This window comes from Lampetra planeri, chromosome 33 (genome assembly GCF_965212315.1).
Source record: "Lampetra planeri chromosome 33, kcLamPlan1.2.h2, whole genome shotgun sequence".
NCBI lineage: Eukaryota > Metazoa > Chordata > Hyperoartia > Petromyzontiformes > Petromyzontidae > Lampetra > Lampetra planeri.
This window is the reverse complement of record NC_136139.1, coordinates 6511995-6531612: the sequence shown is the minus strand read 5'-3', so window position 1 is coordinate 6531612 and position 19618 is coordinate 6511995. Positions and strand designations below refer to the sequence as shown.

The window sequence follows — 19618 nt, the reverse complement described above, 5'->3', positions numbered from 1 at the left end:
AGGGGCTGGGTGAGGAGGGGCTGGGTGGGGAGGGTGGGGCTGGGTGGGGGGTGGGCGGGATGGGGCTGGGTGGAGAGGGGCTGGTCACCTCGTGGTGCCCTTATAAAACTCAACGTTTAATCTACTCACGCTGGCTTGTGCCCGCCCTCACAGTCGGGCATTTTTGCGGAATACACCACGCCGCCGTTGACCCTGGCCATTGACCGAGCAACCCAACGTTCCTACCAGCTCCCTCCGCAGGAATGTGTTGGGCGACGCGTTCGACAATGGCCCTTCTTCACGGCACACAGAGAGGCCAGAGAGAACGAATCGTTCATCTAGAAATGGTTCTTGGGTGGTAACCCACATTATAAATATATCGAGTCACTCTCTCACTGTCGCTCCCTTGGTCGCTCTTTCATCGCTACTACCACGTCCACAGTTCTAATGAACTTTACGTGCCGATGCCAGCATCAAGGGCTCGTTCTACCAGATTATTCATCCGGACTGTGTTCAACCACCACAGGGCAAGGCTCAACATCTCCCTCCTCATTCTTTCCCCGCACTGTTTTGACTTTGGATCTCTCTCTCTCCTCTCATCGGTCTATTTCGATCGTTCCTCTCATCTCCTCATAAACTCACTCAAATAAAGAACCGAGTTAGTGCTTGCATCAAAATGTCAATTATTTTCATGCGCACTATTTGATGCTTAATAATTGATCTAAATTGTATTGATATTTAAATTAATTGTGGGGGGGGGGGGTGGAGCGGTGGAGCAGCGGTTAGCGCCCCGCTCTAAGAATCCAGCGATCCTTGATCTTAAATCCTGGCCACGCCAAACATCAATGCCAAGTGATATCTGAACCGGTCACGTGTCTCCTACCTTCACCAAACCGCACTGACCAGCTTTGGCGAAGCAACGCTGCTACCAATACCAGAATCAGAATCTTTATTTAGACCGGAGGAATCCGATGAGCATGGGGAGGCATTCATCCAGCAGTGGATTAACAATGGGTTTAAATGTACTTCATTATTATTACAGTATTATTATTCTTAGCTTCGGCCTTGGTGGCATCTTTATTTTGATTATCGTTAAACTTTTTACAACTGTATATTTGGAGTTTGCATGTCTTTCCCGTGGTCGCGTGGATTTTTCTACGGGTCCTGCGATTTTTTTCCTCCATATTTAGAAACACGCTTTTAGAGTATTTGGCTGCTATAAATTCCCACGTGATAAACCACTTGGTTGAGCTATCATTTGTGGCCAGGTCGCTTCTGAAAAAGAGCTATATAGCTCAGTGGGCTTTAACTGGTAAACTAAAAAAAATGTTAATTTTTTAGTCAACTACAAAAATAGTACAAACATTTGTTTCAATATCTGGGCCCTCAGTTGGATAAACTTTTGGACACGGACCGTGTTAAATGGTCAACGTGCATTGAGAAGAGAAGCGACCGGGAGTGCTGGAATTGCCTGGTCCCTGGAGCGGGGTGGGGTGGGGGGAAGGATGGGATGGAGCAGCTGCTGGAGTTCCTCTGCTGGAACAAGAGGAGTCTTTGTTGGATCTTGCCCCAGGGAGGAGCGCCTGTGGTCAGGACCCCGAGTCGCACCTGCCACGGAGTCGTAACGCCGCAGCCTGCGTGTCAGCCACATCACTGCCACACCATGCCAAACATAATTATACCATCGCTGCAACATCGCGTGAACCATCACTAACATCGCGCGAATCGCCACACAGCCACTTGCTGCGTCGTTTGTAACATCAAATGAACCGGCGTCTCTTTCCCCGAGCTCCTACATCGATAACCGGCGTTAAATCTTATCTATCACAACTCTGACGGTGTTGTTTGTTGCTGGCCGCTTGGCGTTTTGAGCCTTTGGGCAACTGTGCTCAGCAACTGCGTTTAACAATACGGCACTGCAGCATCATACAGCCATCACATTGGCACGTAATTTTTTGTATAAATGTTTAATGTCACGCTTGATTTGAGGCTTTCGTGACTGCAGGAATCCATACTCTTTGGTTCTTTCGGTAAAGTCACGTAGGTAGAAAATAAAATAAATTTAAATAAAACAAATCACGACGTTTCGATCGCAACACAATCGGTCGTCATCAGGGTGGATTTAATTTTATTTGTAACTACGTGACCTTACCGAAAGATCCAAAGAGTATGAATGTCACGCTTGTTTAACCAGGAGAGCCTCACTGAGTCTCCGTATTGTTTTCAGAAGGATTCCTGCGAACATTTCACGGAAAGTCGCGATAGTGCTGCTCCTTGCTATCCCAATGTTTTAATTTGCAGATGACTTTTGTTGTTGTTGTTGATATTGATATGGGAGTAAACTGGAGAACTCGAAAACCCCCCATGTAAGAACAAGGGGAGAACATGCGAACTCCACACACAGACGTACCCGTGTCGGGAATCGATCCGAGAGAGCTTTTTGCCCCCTCTGGCACGAGTGTAACGACTTTGCCACCCTGAGCAGCAGCATCGCATCATGCTACACCACACACTCACATTAACCTCACACCGCCGCATCACGTTAACATCGCGCTCAAAAGTGCGCGAGATAAGCCAAACGCTCATGAATGCATTTGGCCAAGCATCTCAATCCACATGAGCCTCTTGTTAAGGATCCTTGAGGAGCATCGATCATTATTCGTATAAACCACTGGCATTTTCATCACTACACCAACACGCCTATCAACGACGACATCATCATCATCATCCCATCATTAGAGTCGCATCGCATCGCCATTTCACCATCACACGAAGACACCTCCGGTGGTTTTACTCGTGTGAAATGCGTTGTGGTGGAGAGAGGGAAGCTATTTTTAAGTCTAGAATCATCACAATTTTCACTCTTCTCCCCCCCCCCCATTCTTCCCTCCTCCCCCACTCACCCACCTCTGCCCCCTCCCTCCCTCCTCCACGGTGGCAGCTGCCACCTGTGTGATGGCACGAAGAGAGCGAGAGAGAGAGAAGGGCCATATTGGGCACAAGAGCTGCATCGGAGTGCAAGGAATAATAATAATGAATTAAAGAATTGTGTTTACACTGCAAAAAGCCCTCTGCGCTGAAATCTCGGACCTCGTTTTTCACGAGGCTCCTGCCGCGTTCGTGTGACACCGGACAAACTCACCACTGCTCATGCTCAAATGTGCACTGAGAGCAGTGGTGGTGGTGTTTGTTGGTGGCTTATGGACTTCAGCAATGAGGTTTGATTGCAAAGGAAGGACGGGGGCATTTGTGGTCCTGGCTGCATCACCAGCGGCAGCCAAGTGACGTCAACACAACGCTTGTGCCAGGCTCGGTGCACTTTGAGGCCACGTGAAGTGTGTCCGGTTCAACACTGCCGCTACCAAAGATAAAGGCCTCCCCCACCCCCTTATCGCATTTAATAGACTGTTGGGGCAAGTGCCGTCAGCGAGCACCTATGATTCGCACGGTTGCCTACGTAAGGTGCGAAAGAAGTTCAACATACACACAAGGCCCACACGACACACGAGAGGGTGGGTGTTCATCACCACGCCCGGCCGCCGTTATCCCTCCAATGCTGATGTTTATACATCGCACTCGGTACTCATTTAAGGCTGAGCCGACCAAGGGGAGTCGACCAGGACCTGTTTAGATATTAGTCACCGAAGTTGGCTGTGGGTGCGAATCGAACTGGGGCCGGATGTGTTCGTAGCGCAGTGCGCTAGCCCATGAGTTCTTATTCCCGCTCACCGACCAATAACAGTTGCGAATATTTGAACCGGTCCTAAGCCTCCCCTAGGTCAACTCAACCTTAAGCGACTACCTGCTGCGGAATGTAAACATCAGGACTGGGGAGACAAAGGCGGTCGCGCGTGGTGATGGCCACCGACCCCCTTCGCGTGGTGTACCGACCTTCCATAGATGCTCACTCACAGCACTTTCCCCAACACTCTGTTAAGGCTACACGGAGTGGGGGGAGGATCTTTGTCTTTGCGGTGTAGGATGGCTGTTGATGTTTTGGGGATTGGGGGGGGGGTGGTGGGGGTTCGGGAGATGGGAAAGAGGCGGAGGGAGTGTGCTCCGGGTGGTGTGGGGTTTAAACTTTCACCACTTTCATTTAAATAACACGCGCACGCGCCCGGTCTGGTCAGTGCGCGCTGCGTGATGTTCACCGCTGTTGCTACTACTGCTGTTGCTGCTACTGCTGTTGCTGCTCCTGCTGTTGCTGCTGCTGCTGTTGCCGCTGCTGCTGCTGCTACTGCTGCTACTGCTGTTGCTGTTGCTGCTGCTGCTGTTGCTGCTGCTGCTGTTGCTGCTGCTGCTGTTGCTGCTGCTGCTACTGCTGTTGCTGTTGCTGCTGCTGCTGTTGCTGCTCCTGCTGTTGCTGTTGCTGCTGCTGCTGTTGCTGCTGCTGCTACTGCTGTTGCTGCTACCGCTGTTGCTGCTACTGCTGTTGCTGCTCCTGCTGTTGCTGCTACTGCTGTTGCTGCTGCTGCTGTTGCCGCTGCTGCTGCTGCTACTGCTGTTGCTGCTACTGCTGCTGCTACTGCTGCTGCTACTGCTGTTGCTGCTCCTGCTGTTGCTGCTACTGCTGTTGCTGCTGCTGCTGTTGCCGCTGCTGCTGCTGCTACTGCTGTTGCTGCTCCTGCTGTTGCTGCTACTGCTGTTGCTGCTGCTGCTGTTGCCGCTGCTGCTGCTGCTACTGCTGTTGCTGCTACTGCTGTTGCTGCTACCGCTGTTGCTGCTACTGCTGTTGCTGGTAATTCGTGTTGCTAGCTGCTCTGTGGTGTGATGGGTCAGTGTGCGCGCGCACGTAGGTGTTCGTGAGTGTGTGGCGTGTCCGTGTATGTGTTCCTCAATATGCGCGTTTCAGTGTGTGTCCTCCACCATCAGCACCACCACTAAAATATCTCCAATACCAGCAACACCACCAACTGCACCACCAACCACCTGCTGTACCACCACTCAATACCACCATCATCAGCGACACCACATTCTCCATCACTATTAGCTACACCACTTGTTTGGCTCACTCCCAACACCACCAACAAAACCTCTCACCACGACCACCACCTCCAAATCACCATCACCGCTCATCAACACTTCCTGTACCATCACCATTTTCCGCAACTACCTCCAGACCATCAACACACTCACCACCAACACTACCACTCAACGGCACCTCTCACAACCACCTCTACTTCTAGACCACCACTAAACACCACTCATCACCACCACCACCACCTTCTCCATTACTCAACACCACCCGTACCTCCACCACCAACATCACCACCTACTCCATAACCAGCGACACCACCAGACCACCACAACCACCACCTCAAATCCACCACCACCACCCCCCCCCCAGCACTCCATCCCCCCACCCGGGCCGCGCCATGCCCGTGCTGCTGCTGGTGCGTGCGCTGGCGCTGGGGTTGGTGTCGCGCGCGGCGGGCGCGGCGCGCGCGCTCTGCGGCAGCGGGGGGGCCGCGCGCTCCGCGCTCCTCTCCTGCGTGCTGTGCCTCGTGGACACCAAGCACCGAGGAGGCGGCGACGACGACGGCGGCGATGATGATGATGATGATGACCGCCACGGTGTCGATGGCGATGACAAGAACGCGAGGAGGAGGAGCAACAGGAAGGACGGCGATCTCGGGAAGAGCCAAGGCGACGATCGACGGGAGTCGCGATCCGCCACGGCCCGTCGAGCGGTGCGCACGCGCCGATTTCACGATGATGATGGTGATGGTGCTGATGATGATGATGAAGATGCTGAGTGGAGTGGAGATGAGACACCGCCGAGAACACTCTCCCGCACGCGTGCGCGAAGAGCTGGGACTTCCGAACGACTGAGAAGATCGCGTCGCAATGATGAAGATGATGATGATGATGACGATGACTACGATGGTGGTGGCCGTGGCGACGAGGGTGACTGTGAGAAGAAAAACTCGTCGCGAGCCGGTCTGGCCCGAGACGCCCTCGCACTGGCCCTGGCTTTCGCCGTGGAGAGCAAAATTCGTGCCAAGGCGACTCGCAAGGACGAGAGGAGACGACGAGAAGAAGAGGGGGAAGAAAGAGGGGGAGAAATGGAAGGAAGAGGAGGCAGAGAAGGGGTCCAAATGAGACACAAGAGGGAGACTCAAATCCCACGAGGACATCGCCCTCCTCGCAAGCTCTCCTATGATGACGACGACGACAATGAAGACATCGTTGATAGTGACGGAGGAGGAGGTGGTGGTGGTAGAGAGGAAGAGGTGACCCCCTCGAGCAAGAACCGAGTCAATTCGTCTTCATCTCGGAGTGGCTTCGCGCGAGACGCGCTCTCGCTCGCTCTCAGCTACGCGCTCACCTCCACAGACCTTGGTTCGAGCCCGGGTAAGGCGAGAAACTCGGCCACTGCGAGGGGAGACCGGAATAGCGGGGGCAGGGCCTTCACCCCGGAGAAGGGGACACCGCTGCTCGTGCCTCCTCGCGGAGTCGCGACCGTGAAGAGGAGACTGTTCCAGGACGACGCTGATGGTGATGGCGACGATGGCCGTGATGGTGTCCGTGTTGCTGCTGGTGGTTGTGGTGATGTTGTCGATTGTGGTAGAGGTGGCGATGGTGGCATTCGAGGTGGGGGTGGTGGTCGGGAATTTGGAAGAGGCAGTGGCGATGCTGGTGTGATTAGAGGTGGTCGTGATGGTGCAGGTGGAAGAGGTAGTGGCGTAATTCGAGGTTGTATAATTGGAGGCACAGATGGTGTTGGTGCATCTGGTAATGGTGGTGGGACTAGATGTGGCTCCAATGATCGAGGTGTCTCGTCATCATCATCACGTCTCCAGCCACCACCTCCGCCTTCACCACCACCACCTCCACCACCACCTTGCCAACCACCACCACCACCACACCCTCGACCACCGGTCCTCGCCCGCGCAGGCCCACGTCCTGGACGCAACGGGTCTCGCTCCCTTCAGTTTGACACCATCACGACGACCAGAGGTGGCGGCTCCTCTGGGAGGAACGAGAGGCCCCGCTCGGCCGGGTGTCCACCAGTCCGGGGTCCCGTCTCCTCGTTTCAGACCAGGACCCTCCCTGTTGGGCTTCTGCTGGAGACAAAGAGAGGGCGCAAAGACCTGGCACGGATCGGGACTGCGGTGCAGGCCTCGTCTCGACTCCGTGGCCGCTGTAAATAACACAAAACACGTGAATTCCTGTTCTGGGTGTTGCTGGTCGTGAAACCCCAGTCGCATCAGTGAATCAGTCGACATCACCGGTATTTAAAACCAGGTGAGAGCGGCATGTGGTCGGGAGGCTAGAGACACAAAGGGGGTCGTGCATGGGCAGAGTTTGCGGGGGGGCCGTGCCAACCAAACGCTACACCGCCGATGAATGGGGTGGTACTCGGAGATGGGAAGAGATGCCCCGCTGACTGCTCGGACGTTGCTCAGCGTCCCCGTGCCAGCGAATGTTTGAGGGTTTTTTAAAGGCGGCACCGAAGGAGGAAGAACTAAAGAATTGGTGTTTTGTCATCGTCTGCCCTCGTCATCTTCCAAATTCACGACCACCTGCTCATCGTCACACGTGCATCAGCTCCAGCGGCCGGTTGCATAAACAACTTAAGTGGATATTCTTGGTTCTTTCGGTAAAGTCACGTAGATAGAAAATAAATAAATAAAAATGTTTACAAATAAAAGCAAAAAAACCACGACGTTTCGATCGCAACACAAGCGGTCTTGTTATTTTCTATTTACGTGACTTTACCGAAAGAACCAAGACTATTAATTCCTGCAGTCAAAATTTTACTTTACGTGGGTTTTTTTTAAAGCTTTCTTGACTGCAAGGATCAATACTCTTTGTTTTTTTCGGTAAAGTCACGTAGGTTAAAAATATTTAATTTATTTGTTTTCTTTTTAACCTACGTGACTTTTTCGAAAAAAAACAAAGAGTAGGGTTTTTTTTTAGTTTGGCATTCATAGCAGTAGATGTTCGGGGGGGACACTTAACAAAGGTGTTTTGTAGTAACTACCCACAGGTGCTTTAAGGTCCGCTGCTTTCACGCGACTCCAAACGCGAAACGTGTGCAGGTCCTTACACTACCACTAACTCCAGTCGAATTATTTAAGTCTGCCTATAAATACAGCAGATTTGGACATTTGTACGTGACACATTTATTCGCCGGTAACGATTCAAGTCTCACGTTGAGAAAAAAAAACACGGTTAAACGTCGTTTCTCAGTGACAGCTCCTGCCGGCTGCAACGCTACACATTTTGCAGCAATACTCTTGCACGGACCTTCAAGAGACACTTAAAGGGCCCGCCATCATCTCTTTCGCCTGGCTTTTTGAGCGTCGCCAAACTAGGTTCTGCGCCTCACAGAGTCGCGGTCATTTATTTATGTCCGTGAAATATTGTGCGTGTTGTGAAGTCGATGTTGAAACGGTGTATATCGTGTTAAAAGATGATGGATCGAATACTATGTCCATGCTCATAAAAAAAAACTTATACCGGGGTTTTAAACGTAAGGCAGATGCAATATTGTGGCATGTGGGAGAAGCTCAATTTTAGAACACTGTCTAAATGTAGAATTTTACTTGACTAACAGCTCGGACACGTGTACACGTATTTTTTTTGTGTACATGTGTACACGTGAAGCGGTGTTTGAAACTCATGGTTTTCCGGCCTGCGCAATGTTTCTGTTCTTGTTACGGTGAGCTTTTCTCACCTTTTACACATTTGATTATTGTTCGTATGAGTCCAGCTAGTGGACTCCATAATATGGAATTTTGGGGGGCTCCGCTACAGTTTCCAGAAGCAGACCGCAGCAAGTAGCAAGAACACCACAGTGCAGTTCTTCAGGAACTGTTTTTGGTTTCAGCATAATGCACAACGGCTTAGTAGTAACTGTTGTACACGTTTCTGTGTGTTGTTTAAAAATATTGAAAATTGGTTGACTTAGCCCATTAGCTTTTGTTCCAGGGTCGATAAAATAATCCACCACGCTTTTATCTGGAGATCAGCAGTGGGTTTCTTCTGGTCTATGGAGACAATGCATGGGCTTTTCTTCAAAGCAGGAGAGGCTGCAGACAGGAGATTAGCACCACTGCATGCTTGAGTGTGGAAACAGGATTAACTTTACATGTAATAATAGACCCATATTTACCCAGGCGTGATGAAGCATGGTCATAGAGCCCCCACGACCCGTAAGGCGAAGGGAGTCCTTCCTCTTGCATTGGATTGACAGCTGTAGGTGTTGGCGCGAGAAAGGCAGTAACATCCATATTTGGCACAAGAGCTTCGATAGTAGAGTGATGATGATTATTATTTAAAAACAAACCGCTCTGTTTTAGACTGGAAAACCTCACCGAGGCCCAAGCCTGTTTTTCAGGTGAGTGCTGCTGCTGCTGCTACATTGGGTTGTTTGGCCATGAATTCCACAAATGGGAGTTTTGGCTTCGTGTGGGAGGAAAATCCATCCAGAGCGAGCAGGAACAACGTTAAAACAAACCGCGCAAAACAAGGTTAGCGAGCCACTTGATGTACCGCCATCTGTTTGGTATATCGCAGCCGTGCAGGCGTAGTAATTTCTGCGTGGCCCACCATCCCCACCTACTGGACTTTAAACTACATTTATTTTTGAATTCAGTCTGAACCCAAAACATAACAGTCGTTTCTTGCCAATCTATTGCTGGATGAGGCCGCCCCCCCCCCACGCCTGTGTGGGTCGTGGGGGTTATTTGACCATAATTCACCACGCTGGTCAATGCGGGTCGGTGGAGGCGGAGAGCATAGACACGTGGAAGCATAGAAGTTCCGTACAACAATGCATGCAGTACTGTCCACTGCTGCTGCCCGCACACAACGCAGCCCGCAATTAATCCCGATGACACCCTGTTTGTAATTCACCTTTATTGTATTCCGAACGCAATTTACAGGGTGGTCCAGATGTCTTGCGACCACGAATTAATTGACCCCGAACATGTTTTCCTTTGCATGTCAAATTTCTGTTTTAAATAAACTTTACTTGAAAATATAACTTTTTTTTTAAATAGAATAAAAATGGGGATCACAAGACATCTGGACCTACCCTGAACAATCAATACATTCTCATGCAATAGACAATGTGTTTAGCTGGTATTGTTATCGTGTTAGTACTGTTCTTGTCATACGATTGCTATAGCCCATTAAACAGTGACATGTCACGCAACCATTGCCTTGCATTCATTTCATTTCAATATTAACTGTTAAAACGACGGCATCAGCTGCATCTCGGTGCTGTCAATAAAGTTCATTGTGAACACGCGAGAGAGAGAGAGAGAGGTCAGAGGTCGCGCCTAACGCGGAAGTGCCGTCCACGTGCACCGGCTCATCCACGTGCAGCGGCTCGTCCACGTGGCGTTGGGGGTCAGTGGGTCACTTGAACTCACCCAACAGGGGGTGGGGGGTGAGGGTAAGGGGTGGGGGTAGGTGACTCGAGGCCTCTAAATGCGCGTTCGCCTCGCGTCTTTAGCCACCGCGTGGAGCCGCAGCGAATGCTGGGCTCGGCGGGGCTGCGATCCGCGTGTCCGCGCCCCTATGCCGCGGAATGTCCTTCAAGGGGGTGCGGCTCGGGGCGCCGCGGACGACGCAGTCTTCAGGGTATCGCCGGCGTCCACCAACGGCCTGGCGACCCCCGCGTCGTCCTTTGTAGCGTCCACCCCAATGGCCTGCGCGGCCGTTTCAAAGTCCACCATTTCGGACGTCGCAGTCGGCGCGTTGGCCGTGTCGCCCGCTGTGTGTCCTGTGGATGACGGTGCATCGACCGATGCCTCGTTGGATATTCTCAGCCCTCCCTGTGCAACGTTGCCAGCAGACGCCGTTGTCACCAGCAGTGCCCCGTTGTCCATCGCCTGCGCACCGGCATCCACCGCCTGTAACGTGACTGCATCCTGCCACAGCAGTAGCACCATCGCCAGCTCCGCACCGTCCACCACCTCTTCCATTAGCAGAACATCCGTCCCGCAGTTAACCTCCAACAGCAGCTTCATTGCCTCCGCAACAATAACCACCACCATCCCAATGTCCACCACAACTACCACCGTGACCTCCACCCCAGTGTCCATCCCGCTGTCCACCACCACCCCAATGTCCACCACCATCTCAATGTCCACCACTACCACCGTGACCTCCACCCCAGTGTCCATCCCGCTGTCCACCACCCCAATGCCCACCACCACCCCAATGTCCACCACCACCATCGCAACATTCACCCCACCGTCTACGACCACCACAACCACCGCCCCCTCGTCCACCCGCAGCCTACCCGCCCCATCTCCTCGCTCCTTCACGGCGACGCATTTCTCCGAGACGGAATTGGTGCTCCAGGGCTCCCTGCGCAAGGTGCGCCCCTACTACGCGGACGCGGTGGCGCACTGCAAGGCGCGCTGGCTCGGCCTCTCCCTGCGCCAAATCTACGAGCGCGAGTTCCACTCGGAGACCGTGGCCTCGTACGAGGCCGCGTGCGCCGTGGGCCGCCTCACCCTCAACGGCCTCCGAACCCACCTGGACGCCGTGCTGCGTGATGGCGACACGATCCGCCTGCGGGCCCACAGGCACGAGCCGCCCGTGAGCTCACGGCCCGTGGTGGTGGTGGCCGAGGAGCACGATTTGGTGGCGGTGGACAAGCCCGCGTCGCTGCCCGTCCACCCGTGCGGTCGCTATCGCCACGGCTCGCTGCTGTTCGTGCTGGGCAAGGAGCACGGCGTGTCTGGGCTGCACACGCTGCATCGCCTCGACCGCCTCGCGTCGGGCCTCGTGGTGTTCGCCAAGAGCAGAGAGGCATCCAGGAGGGTGGATGAGCAGATCAGGCAGAGGCTGGTGCGCTCCCCGTTGCGCGTCGCTCATCGCTCGTCCTCATGAAGATGATTGATGAGGTTCCAATGGTGTAAATGCTTACCCCGAGCTCTCATACTGTGATGGTGCATTGTCTTTGAGTTGTGCGCCTTTTGGCGTCATCTGGTCCAACACCATGTGAGACTAGGCTCTAAGGTGTGGACCAATCAACTTCAAGGACAGTGCATACATGATCAGAGTTATGTTTTTTGTTTGCATTATGACTGCAGGTATTGTGGTCTATACAAACATGACTCCTTGTAAAAAAGGTGTCAGTTTTGTTCCCAGATAAAAGGGTAAAAAAACAATTATCATGATTGATGATGGCTTAATTTATCACCAAGTTTTTTCCGGGTCACTGATAGACTTAAGACTGCAGCCGGTATGGCACGCAACTACAAGTAGCAGTAGCGAGGGGGGTATACTGGGTGTGGTGTGCCGGGGTGAGAATATATATTTTTTGTGTGGCCGATTCAGACCCGGCTTAAAGTGAAAAATCCTCTGGATGACACGATATGGCTGTGCGAGTCGGTGTCAGGCTTTCTCCAAACTCTCGTTCATCCATCGGGACCCACGAACACCGTGCATCGTACGGCACCACACTTTCCGAAGATGAATTAGAAATTGAGTCTTTTCACGCTTGCACCAGCCTGCTGATTGCTAAACACGTCCCACTTAAATACGGTCTTGACATTTTAATCGGCGTTAAATACGTCACATGGGACACCCAAAGTAGACGCAGATCCAAGATATTTGTTGCAAGTTGAAGTCGGTGCTTTAGATCGTGTTTAGAAATCATCAAGTAGGTGCAGCCTATATATATACTTTTTGTACATGAAAAATAGGTAAATTCTAAAATACTCGTCTCGGTTGATATCAATGCTGTGTCTCATCTGTCGAAGTGGCCGAGTGGTTAAGGCGATGGACTGCTAATCCATTGTGCTCTGCACGCGTGGCGGAAGTTTGAGAAAACGTGGTAGAGATTGGTGATGGAGTTTGGGAAACCCTGGTAGAGATTAGAGTTTGGGAAACCCGACAGCGAGATATGATGCCAGCTTTAGGAGGCCATCCAATAGTGGATTTGCTCATGGCTGAGGATGATGATGATGTGAGAGTGCCTGATTGGCAATTGGCAGGCAGGTCGTGAGTTCAAATTCAGGCCAGTGGTCAACACAGTGAATTATCCCACCAGGGTCACAATCTCTACCACTGTGAGAAGTCCATAATGGTTGTCATGTAGAGAGATGTGCACGTGTCATCGGCATGTTGACTTTCTACCATTGGCTCAGAACCAACAGAGATAAGCAGTCCCCCATGCTCAATTGGATTAGGGAGACATTCGCATTTTTAATTGGCTTACAAATATATGCCTGTGCCTCTGAGCAACCAGCAGGGAATGCTGCCGTCCTTGTAAGATCAAGGAAGCTAAGCTAAATTGAACTAGGATTGCGCATAGATGGGGGACCACCATGCATGGTTATAAGGCTGCAGTGCTATGCTATGGTTAGCAGAGGGCAGTGCAGCAAATCCACTGCACTTGTACGCTTTTGTGTCTATGCTTTCCATGCTTTCCACTTCCACCAACCCCCTCATGATCCACACGACGTGGTGAAGCCCTCATCCACCAGTGGAGTGACAAAAGGGCTGTGTGGGTGTACGCTATAGCAGCAGTGATCATTGCCTTAACTGAACCCCGACTGATACTGCACGCCCGTCTTTTGTGACCTAACTCTGACACACCCACACAGTTGACACAATTCACAATCTCCGTCATCCTCTATTTAACCCCGAGGCTGTTGCTACAGCAGTGTGCAGCCTCTTTTGAAGGTGGATTTCTCACCCCCGCACACCCACCAGCTCTGTCATTGCACAATTCGCGTTGCCTTGTACAGTATCACTTAACCTTAGCACAGGTGAGTAATGATTCCACTGCAGTCGTGATAACCGCTGCTGTGCTACGTTTTATGATGCAGTATTCACTCGGGGCACAGCACTATAACATGCATTTAATGTATGGTAATGCATCCTGTTTATTGAAAAGAAATCACACACTACACCAACTTACGTTTGTAATGCACCCCTAACCTAACAAGCAGAAACAGAGGAAGCATGGGATGAAACAGGAGGAAGAGATAAAGGAAGCGATTAAGGGAGTCCTAAAGCACAGTTGCAGATTAAAGTTGCGGTGGCGCACAAAATACTTGCCACTAATGGTACCTTGCTGATCTCCCCAAGGAGCATAAACCATCATGCAAACTCCGGTTATCCTCGCAGCGGCTTTTGGTGAACCATCGAATAAAGACAGTCACTGCATTGTGCGCTTTCAGATGCACTTCTACGTCCATCTGAAACGCTCTTCCAATGTTAGACCACTGGAGCTCTGCACGTTCAAATCTAGTTCAACGTACATAAAACATTTAAATCCGAAATGCCTTCAACCTGTAAAATCCTCCCGGTGGGGGCCATTCACTGACGTGCTGACGCGTTGACCCTGCCGCCACGATGCCGCCCGCAGGTGCACAAGGAGTACTTGTGCCGCGTGGTGGGCGAGTTCCCGGCGGGAGAGGTGGTGTGCGAGGAGCCACTGTCCGTGGTGGAGGGCCGGCTGGGCGTGAGCCGCGTGGACCGCCTCGCCGGCAAGCCCAGCCGCTCGCTGTTCCGCCGCCTGCGTTACGACGCTGACGCTTGCGCAGGCGGCTCGAGCTTGCTGAGCTGCGTGCCCGTGACGGGACGGTCCCACCAGCTGCGCGTCCACCTGCAGAGCCTGGGCTTTCCCATCCTGCTCGACCCCTTGTACGGGTCGCCGGCATGGGCCAGCGGAGCGCCACTCGTCGACGTCCTCCGGCGCATCGCCGACGAGACGTGCGAGCCGTCTGCGCGCTCGCTGGTGGAGCGGCTGGGCGCCGCCAATGATTGGGCGTGGGGGCGAATCCCACCGGGCGCTGGTGGTGTTCGTGGTGGTGGTGGTGGTGACGTCGCGAGTGAGGCTGTGATGGCGGAGGTTGTGTGGCCGGAGAGAGACCCCATCTGCAGCGAGTGCCGGCTGCAGCGGCCAGACCCAAGGCCGCGAGACCTGGGCATGTGCCTGCACGCCCTGCGCTACAGCGGGCCTGGTTGGGGCTTCGAGGTGCCCATGCCGGATTGGGCCGCACCTGATTGGACTGAAGACCTCGCGGCATTTTAAAGTTTGACAGCCGAGAACTGAGAAAATCTCTCATCTGGTTATGAGGGCATTTGTTTGATACAATAGCCATTCAAGTTTCCCATGTATGATCTCAATTTGGAAATGATTTTGGTGACAAGGTCAGACATACAATAAAACACGTGCACTGTAATGTGTTATACGTTAATGGCTGAAAATATTAAAGAACCTGGTGACTCATCTCCTTTAGAATTGGCTGGCTAGTGTAGTGACCTATCATCTGCTGTCCCCTCTATGATGCGACTCGCACTGGTTTTGCATGTTGACGCTTAATAAATTTAAATTTTAACTTTGCCTCTTTGTTTTCCATCAATGATAACACAGGTCAACACACTTTTTATGGCATAAGGTATTCTAACGGTTTTAATGTAATTTTGGGGTGCTGATTCCAAATCTGGCATCAGTTTTTGTCTATCACATCTGGTTTTTGAGATATCAAATATTGCATTTTCAATAAAAACTGCAGAAGAAAAATATTAAATAAATGTGGATATCTACATAAAATGATATTATAAACACACTATCCTAAAAATACAGCACCATATTTTAACACTAAAGCAGTCACTGACTCGCAACAACTTGCAATCATAAGTGACAGAGTTAATTTCGGGTAAAATCAATGAAAATGAGGTATGCCGATAGCATAAAAATGAGATGTGATAGAGCAAATCTGAGATCAGATTTGGAATCAGCACCCTGAAATTAGTCTAGAACAGCTGCAAAAGTCCAGGCCAGAAAATAATGTTTTTTTTTTGTTGACCAGTGTAATCTTACATCTGTATTCCAGGATATTTTCGCAGATCTGTTTTATGCGGTGCTTGAAGATCAGGCGTCTATCCATGATAATCCACCAGATATCTTGGAGAGGGGTCACAGTGCACTGCGCTACCACAGAAGGATACATCAAGGGTGGCATCTGCTACATGATTGTCCATGTGGAAAGAGCTTATGATGCTTTTGGAGGGATTTGGTCGGAGTCTCCAGCGGTGGAAGTATTCGGTAACAAATAGACCCCCTCAATATTTCAACAGCCGCAACGCGTGTGAATACGAGCCGATGTTGAACGAATAATGTCACGAAGCAGTCCTTAAAGAGCCGCAGATTTCCTACCCCTGGCCGCGAGACCACGGTCGATGATGAGATTGATTCTAGATTTGAAGTTTTCGTGACAAGGGATTCATTTTCGGTAAAGTCACGTAGGTAAAATAATAATAATGAATGAAAATAAATAAATTAAATCACGACGTTTCGGAAGCAACACAAGCCTCCGTCATCAGGTGTAACTGCTCCAGTAAAATCACTGTAGCGTGTGAAGAGGCACAAGCTACAGTAATTTTACTGGAGCAGTTACACCTGATGACGGAGGCTTGTGTTGCTTCCGAAACGTCGTGATATAATTAATTTATTTTCATTTATTATTATTTAATTATTATTTTTCCTACGTGACTACCGAAAAAACCGAAGAGGATGAGATTGATATTGAAACGCGTGCAATTACAATTCTTGCACGCTTGGTGGCAGCAGATAGCATTGCTCCATTGTTGCAGCGTTGGGAATGGTGGTAGGCTAATGAGAGCGACGGGAATGTTCATACTTTTTTATGAAATGGAATTTGCTGTCCATTGGGGAAGGAATATGATAAAAAAGTAAAAGTAATTTGGCTTACGACCAGTGGGAAAACGGAGGTGGGGGGGGGAGTATGGGTATGTTTAAACCCAAAAAAATTGTCGACGAAGGTGGGATTCGAACCCACGCGTGCAGAGCACAATGGATTAGCAGTCCATCGCCTTAACCACTCGGCCACCTCGTCAGATGAGACACAGCATTGTTATCAACCTATACGAATGTCACCAGGATGAGGATTTTTTTCCTCCATTGGATGCATGACATTTTTAATGATCTTGATTTAAAGCTTTCGTGACTGCAGGAATTCATTATTTTTCTATCTACGTGACTTTAACGAAAGACCCAAAGAGTATTTTGAATGATGTAGACAATTATTTACTGGGGCAATTTAAATACTGTACCGTACTTTACGATGTGCTACTGGTCGCTTATATTAGATTTACGTCGATTGCTTATTTTATCGATGCAAGTGCTGTGCAGTTTGACTGGGAAGCCACACAGAGGAAATTGGTCATTGAAACTAGCAGGTCCATTTCGGCTAATTTAATGCAATAAAGTCGTAGCTATTAGTCAAATAAACTCATTTATAAGTAGACTAAGACTCAGTTGGCAATGGTGCACAAATAACAAAAACTCATCACATTTGTCAAAAATACTACAGTACAAGGAACAATGTAGAATTGGTGATGTATCGGGCAATGTTCCCTCTTGATTGAACAAAGACACAGGGCAGAGCGATACAATGAATACTAGTTGGAAAATGTATTCTACACCATGGGGCACTGATAAATATACAACTTAAAAAATATTTCCTGATGCGTGGTTTTCAAATTGTCATATGAGTGAGTACCTATTAGATAATTAACATTAACAGACAAACCGTTCAAAAAATAAAAACAAAATTCACGCACGAACTCATATTTGTATCATTCCTCGTGGCCCACGTGCGCTTTGCTATTTGCAATTTTGTATTTGCGTGCTATTTCAGAACAGCCATTGCCCGAAACGTCGGCTTTTTGTTGTTTATTTTAATTGCCACGTGGTGCGTCGAGTGTTATGACGTACATCGCCGCTCTATTGTTGCGTGTAGCTTGATCACGGCCACGTGATCACGCTTCAGTCGGTGCAGAGGAATGTTGATGATTATTATTTTGCTGCTATACATTTCCGCGTGATAAGCCACATTTGTGGTGGCCAGGCCGCTTCTTAAAAAAAAACAAGTTAATAGCTCAGTGAGTTTTACCTGGTAAGATAAAAAAAAATGTATATAGTTTCGTTTTATTGGTATGTTTTTTGAAAACGTGATTTGTTTACCTTACCTATACGTTTGAACTCCTGCCGTGTCTTGGTATCGTTTGTTGTTGCAACGTTCTGCACATTCCTTGGGAAAGGGCTTTATAGCTCATCGGATTGCTCCGGCATAAATAAATATGATTCTGGTGACAATATGGGACCTTTCTTGCCAGTATCAAAATATAACAACAGGTTTTTCCCTATTATATATAACGAAAGCTGTCTCTGGTGTGGACCAATCAGTTGCAAAGTATCAGAGCACTTTTGATTGCATGTCCACCACAAACACTCGTGTTTAATGCGGACAGGATTCCTTGAAAAAGGATTACGTTTGGATGTTTTAACATCTTAACGCAACTGTTTTATTGCCAAGAAAGGGTAAAACCCTATTGTTATACTTTGTTATATGATTCTGGTGAAGTGGGGTCACGCCTGGGCTCGCCCCTCAGAGGAATCCCCTCCCGTCTGAACGGGTGGCGCTCCCACCCCCATCCACCCCCCAGCGCTCGCTCCCCATTGGTCAATTTGAATTGTAGGGGACCTGCTCCATTAATGTCTGTGCTATATTTTAGATTTCTCGTTGAGAGACGGTTGCCTTTTCTCTAATTTCTCTTTGCTTCGTTGATTGTAGTGTATTGTTTTAACTCGTTCTGTTTTGCCTCTGTCGTTTTGGTGACCCTCCCCCTAGGCCACTTTTGCAAATGAGACTTATTTTGGTTTTTATATTCTTGGTTCTTTCGGTAAAGTCACGGAGATAGAAAATAAAAATAAAATAAATAAATTTTTCATACAGTCCCGAAAGTTCAAATTTATACTGGTCTCTTTGAGTTCTCACCGGGTCAAACGTACATTTGATTTGACAGCCGGTAATAAAAAAATATATAACTCGTTCGCATGAGCGAGTTGGATAGTGGCATCTCATTTCCATGAGGGGTGGTGAGGGATTGACGATGTCTTCATCCAGCAGTGGGTAGATCATGGCTGGTGATGACGAGGTGTGGTGTTTCCAACGTTGTGATTTGGTTTCTGGATTGAGCAACTCTTTGGGCTTCGCTCGCAACAAAATTAAGTTCAAAGCGACTCGAGAAAATCTGGCAACTTTATTAGGCCAATATATTATACAATTTTTATTAGCGATTCCAGCTACGTATTTAGGAGCCTGTATAAATTCAGCACGTCTAATACTTGGTCAATTGTCTAGTGACATTATTTTATCAGTTCACGATGCTTAATGCAGTACCAGTACTTGGTAACTTAGCAAGTTGTTGTTGCTAGACTTTCAATGTCAATCTAAGAGACATTGTTGCTTATCAGTTGATGTATGTCAATTGTTGCATGTCATTTGTTGCATTAAAGTTGATGCATGGTAGTTGATGCATGTCAGTTGATGCGTGTCAGTTGATGCATGTTAGTTGTTGCATGTCATTTGTTGCATGTCAGTTGATGCATGTTAGTTGTTGCATGTCATTTGTTGCATGTCAGTTGTTGCATGTCATTTGTTGCATGTCAGATGATACATGTCAGTTGAAGCATGTCAGTTTATGCATGTCAGTTGAAGCATGTCAGTTGATGCATGTCAGTTGTTGCATGGTAGTTGGTGAATATCAATTGATGCATGTCAATTGATGCATGTCAGTTGATGCATGTCTGTTTATGCATGTCAATTGATGCATTTAAACTGTTGCCCGT

General features: G+C 49.5%; 1 protein-coding gene and 1 non-coding gene across 2 annotated transcripts; one reads left to right on the top strand and one right to left on the bottom strand.

The window, feature by feature from the left end:
* Positions 1-10380: 10380 nt before the first annotated feature.
* LOC144729702 (pseudouridylate synthase RPUSD2-like) lies at positions 10381-15299 on the top strand. Its single transcript, XM_078610138.1, has 3 exons — positions 10381-11075; positions 11172-11793; positions 14324-15299. Exons 1-3 carry the CDS (start codon positions 10423-10425, stop codon positions 14990-14992), a joined length of 1944 nt encoding a protein of 647 aa, XP_078466264.1. The 5' UTR covers positions 10381-10422; the 3' UTR covers positions 14993-15299.
* A 1439-nt stretch (positions 15300-16738) lies between these two features.
* On the bottom strand, positions 16739-16820 carry TRNAS-GCU (transfer RNA serine (anticodon GCU)). The gene has a single exon. It is a non-coding gene; the product is annotated as a tRNA-Ser (tRNA).
* Positions 16821-19618: the final 2798 nt, after the last annotated feature.

Excerpts from the sequence above, each read along its gene's own strand:
- LOC144729702 (XM_078610138.1), top strand. The coding sequence starts at position 10,423 with ATGCGCGTTCGCCTCGCGTCTTTAGCCACCGCGTGGAGCCGCAGCGAA. Across the intron at positions 11,076-11,171 it reads ACCCCAATGTCCACCACCAT|CATCGCAACATTCACCCCAC; the intron begins CTCAATGTCCAC and ends GTCCACCACCAC. Across the intron at positions 11,794-14,323 it reads AGCAGATCAGGCAGAGGCTG|GTGCACAAGGAGTACTTGTG; the intron begins GTGCGCTCCCCG and ends TGCCGCCCGCAG.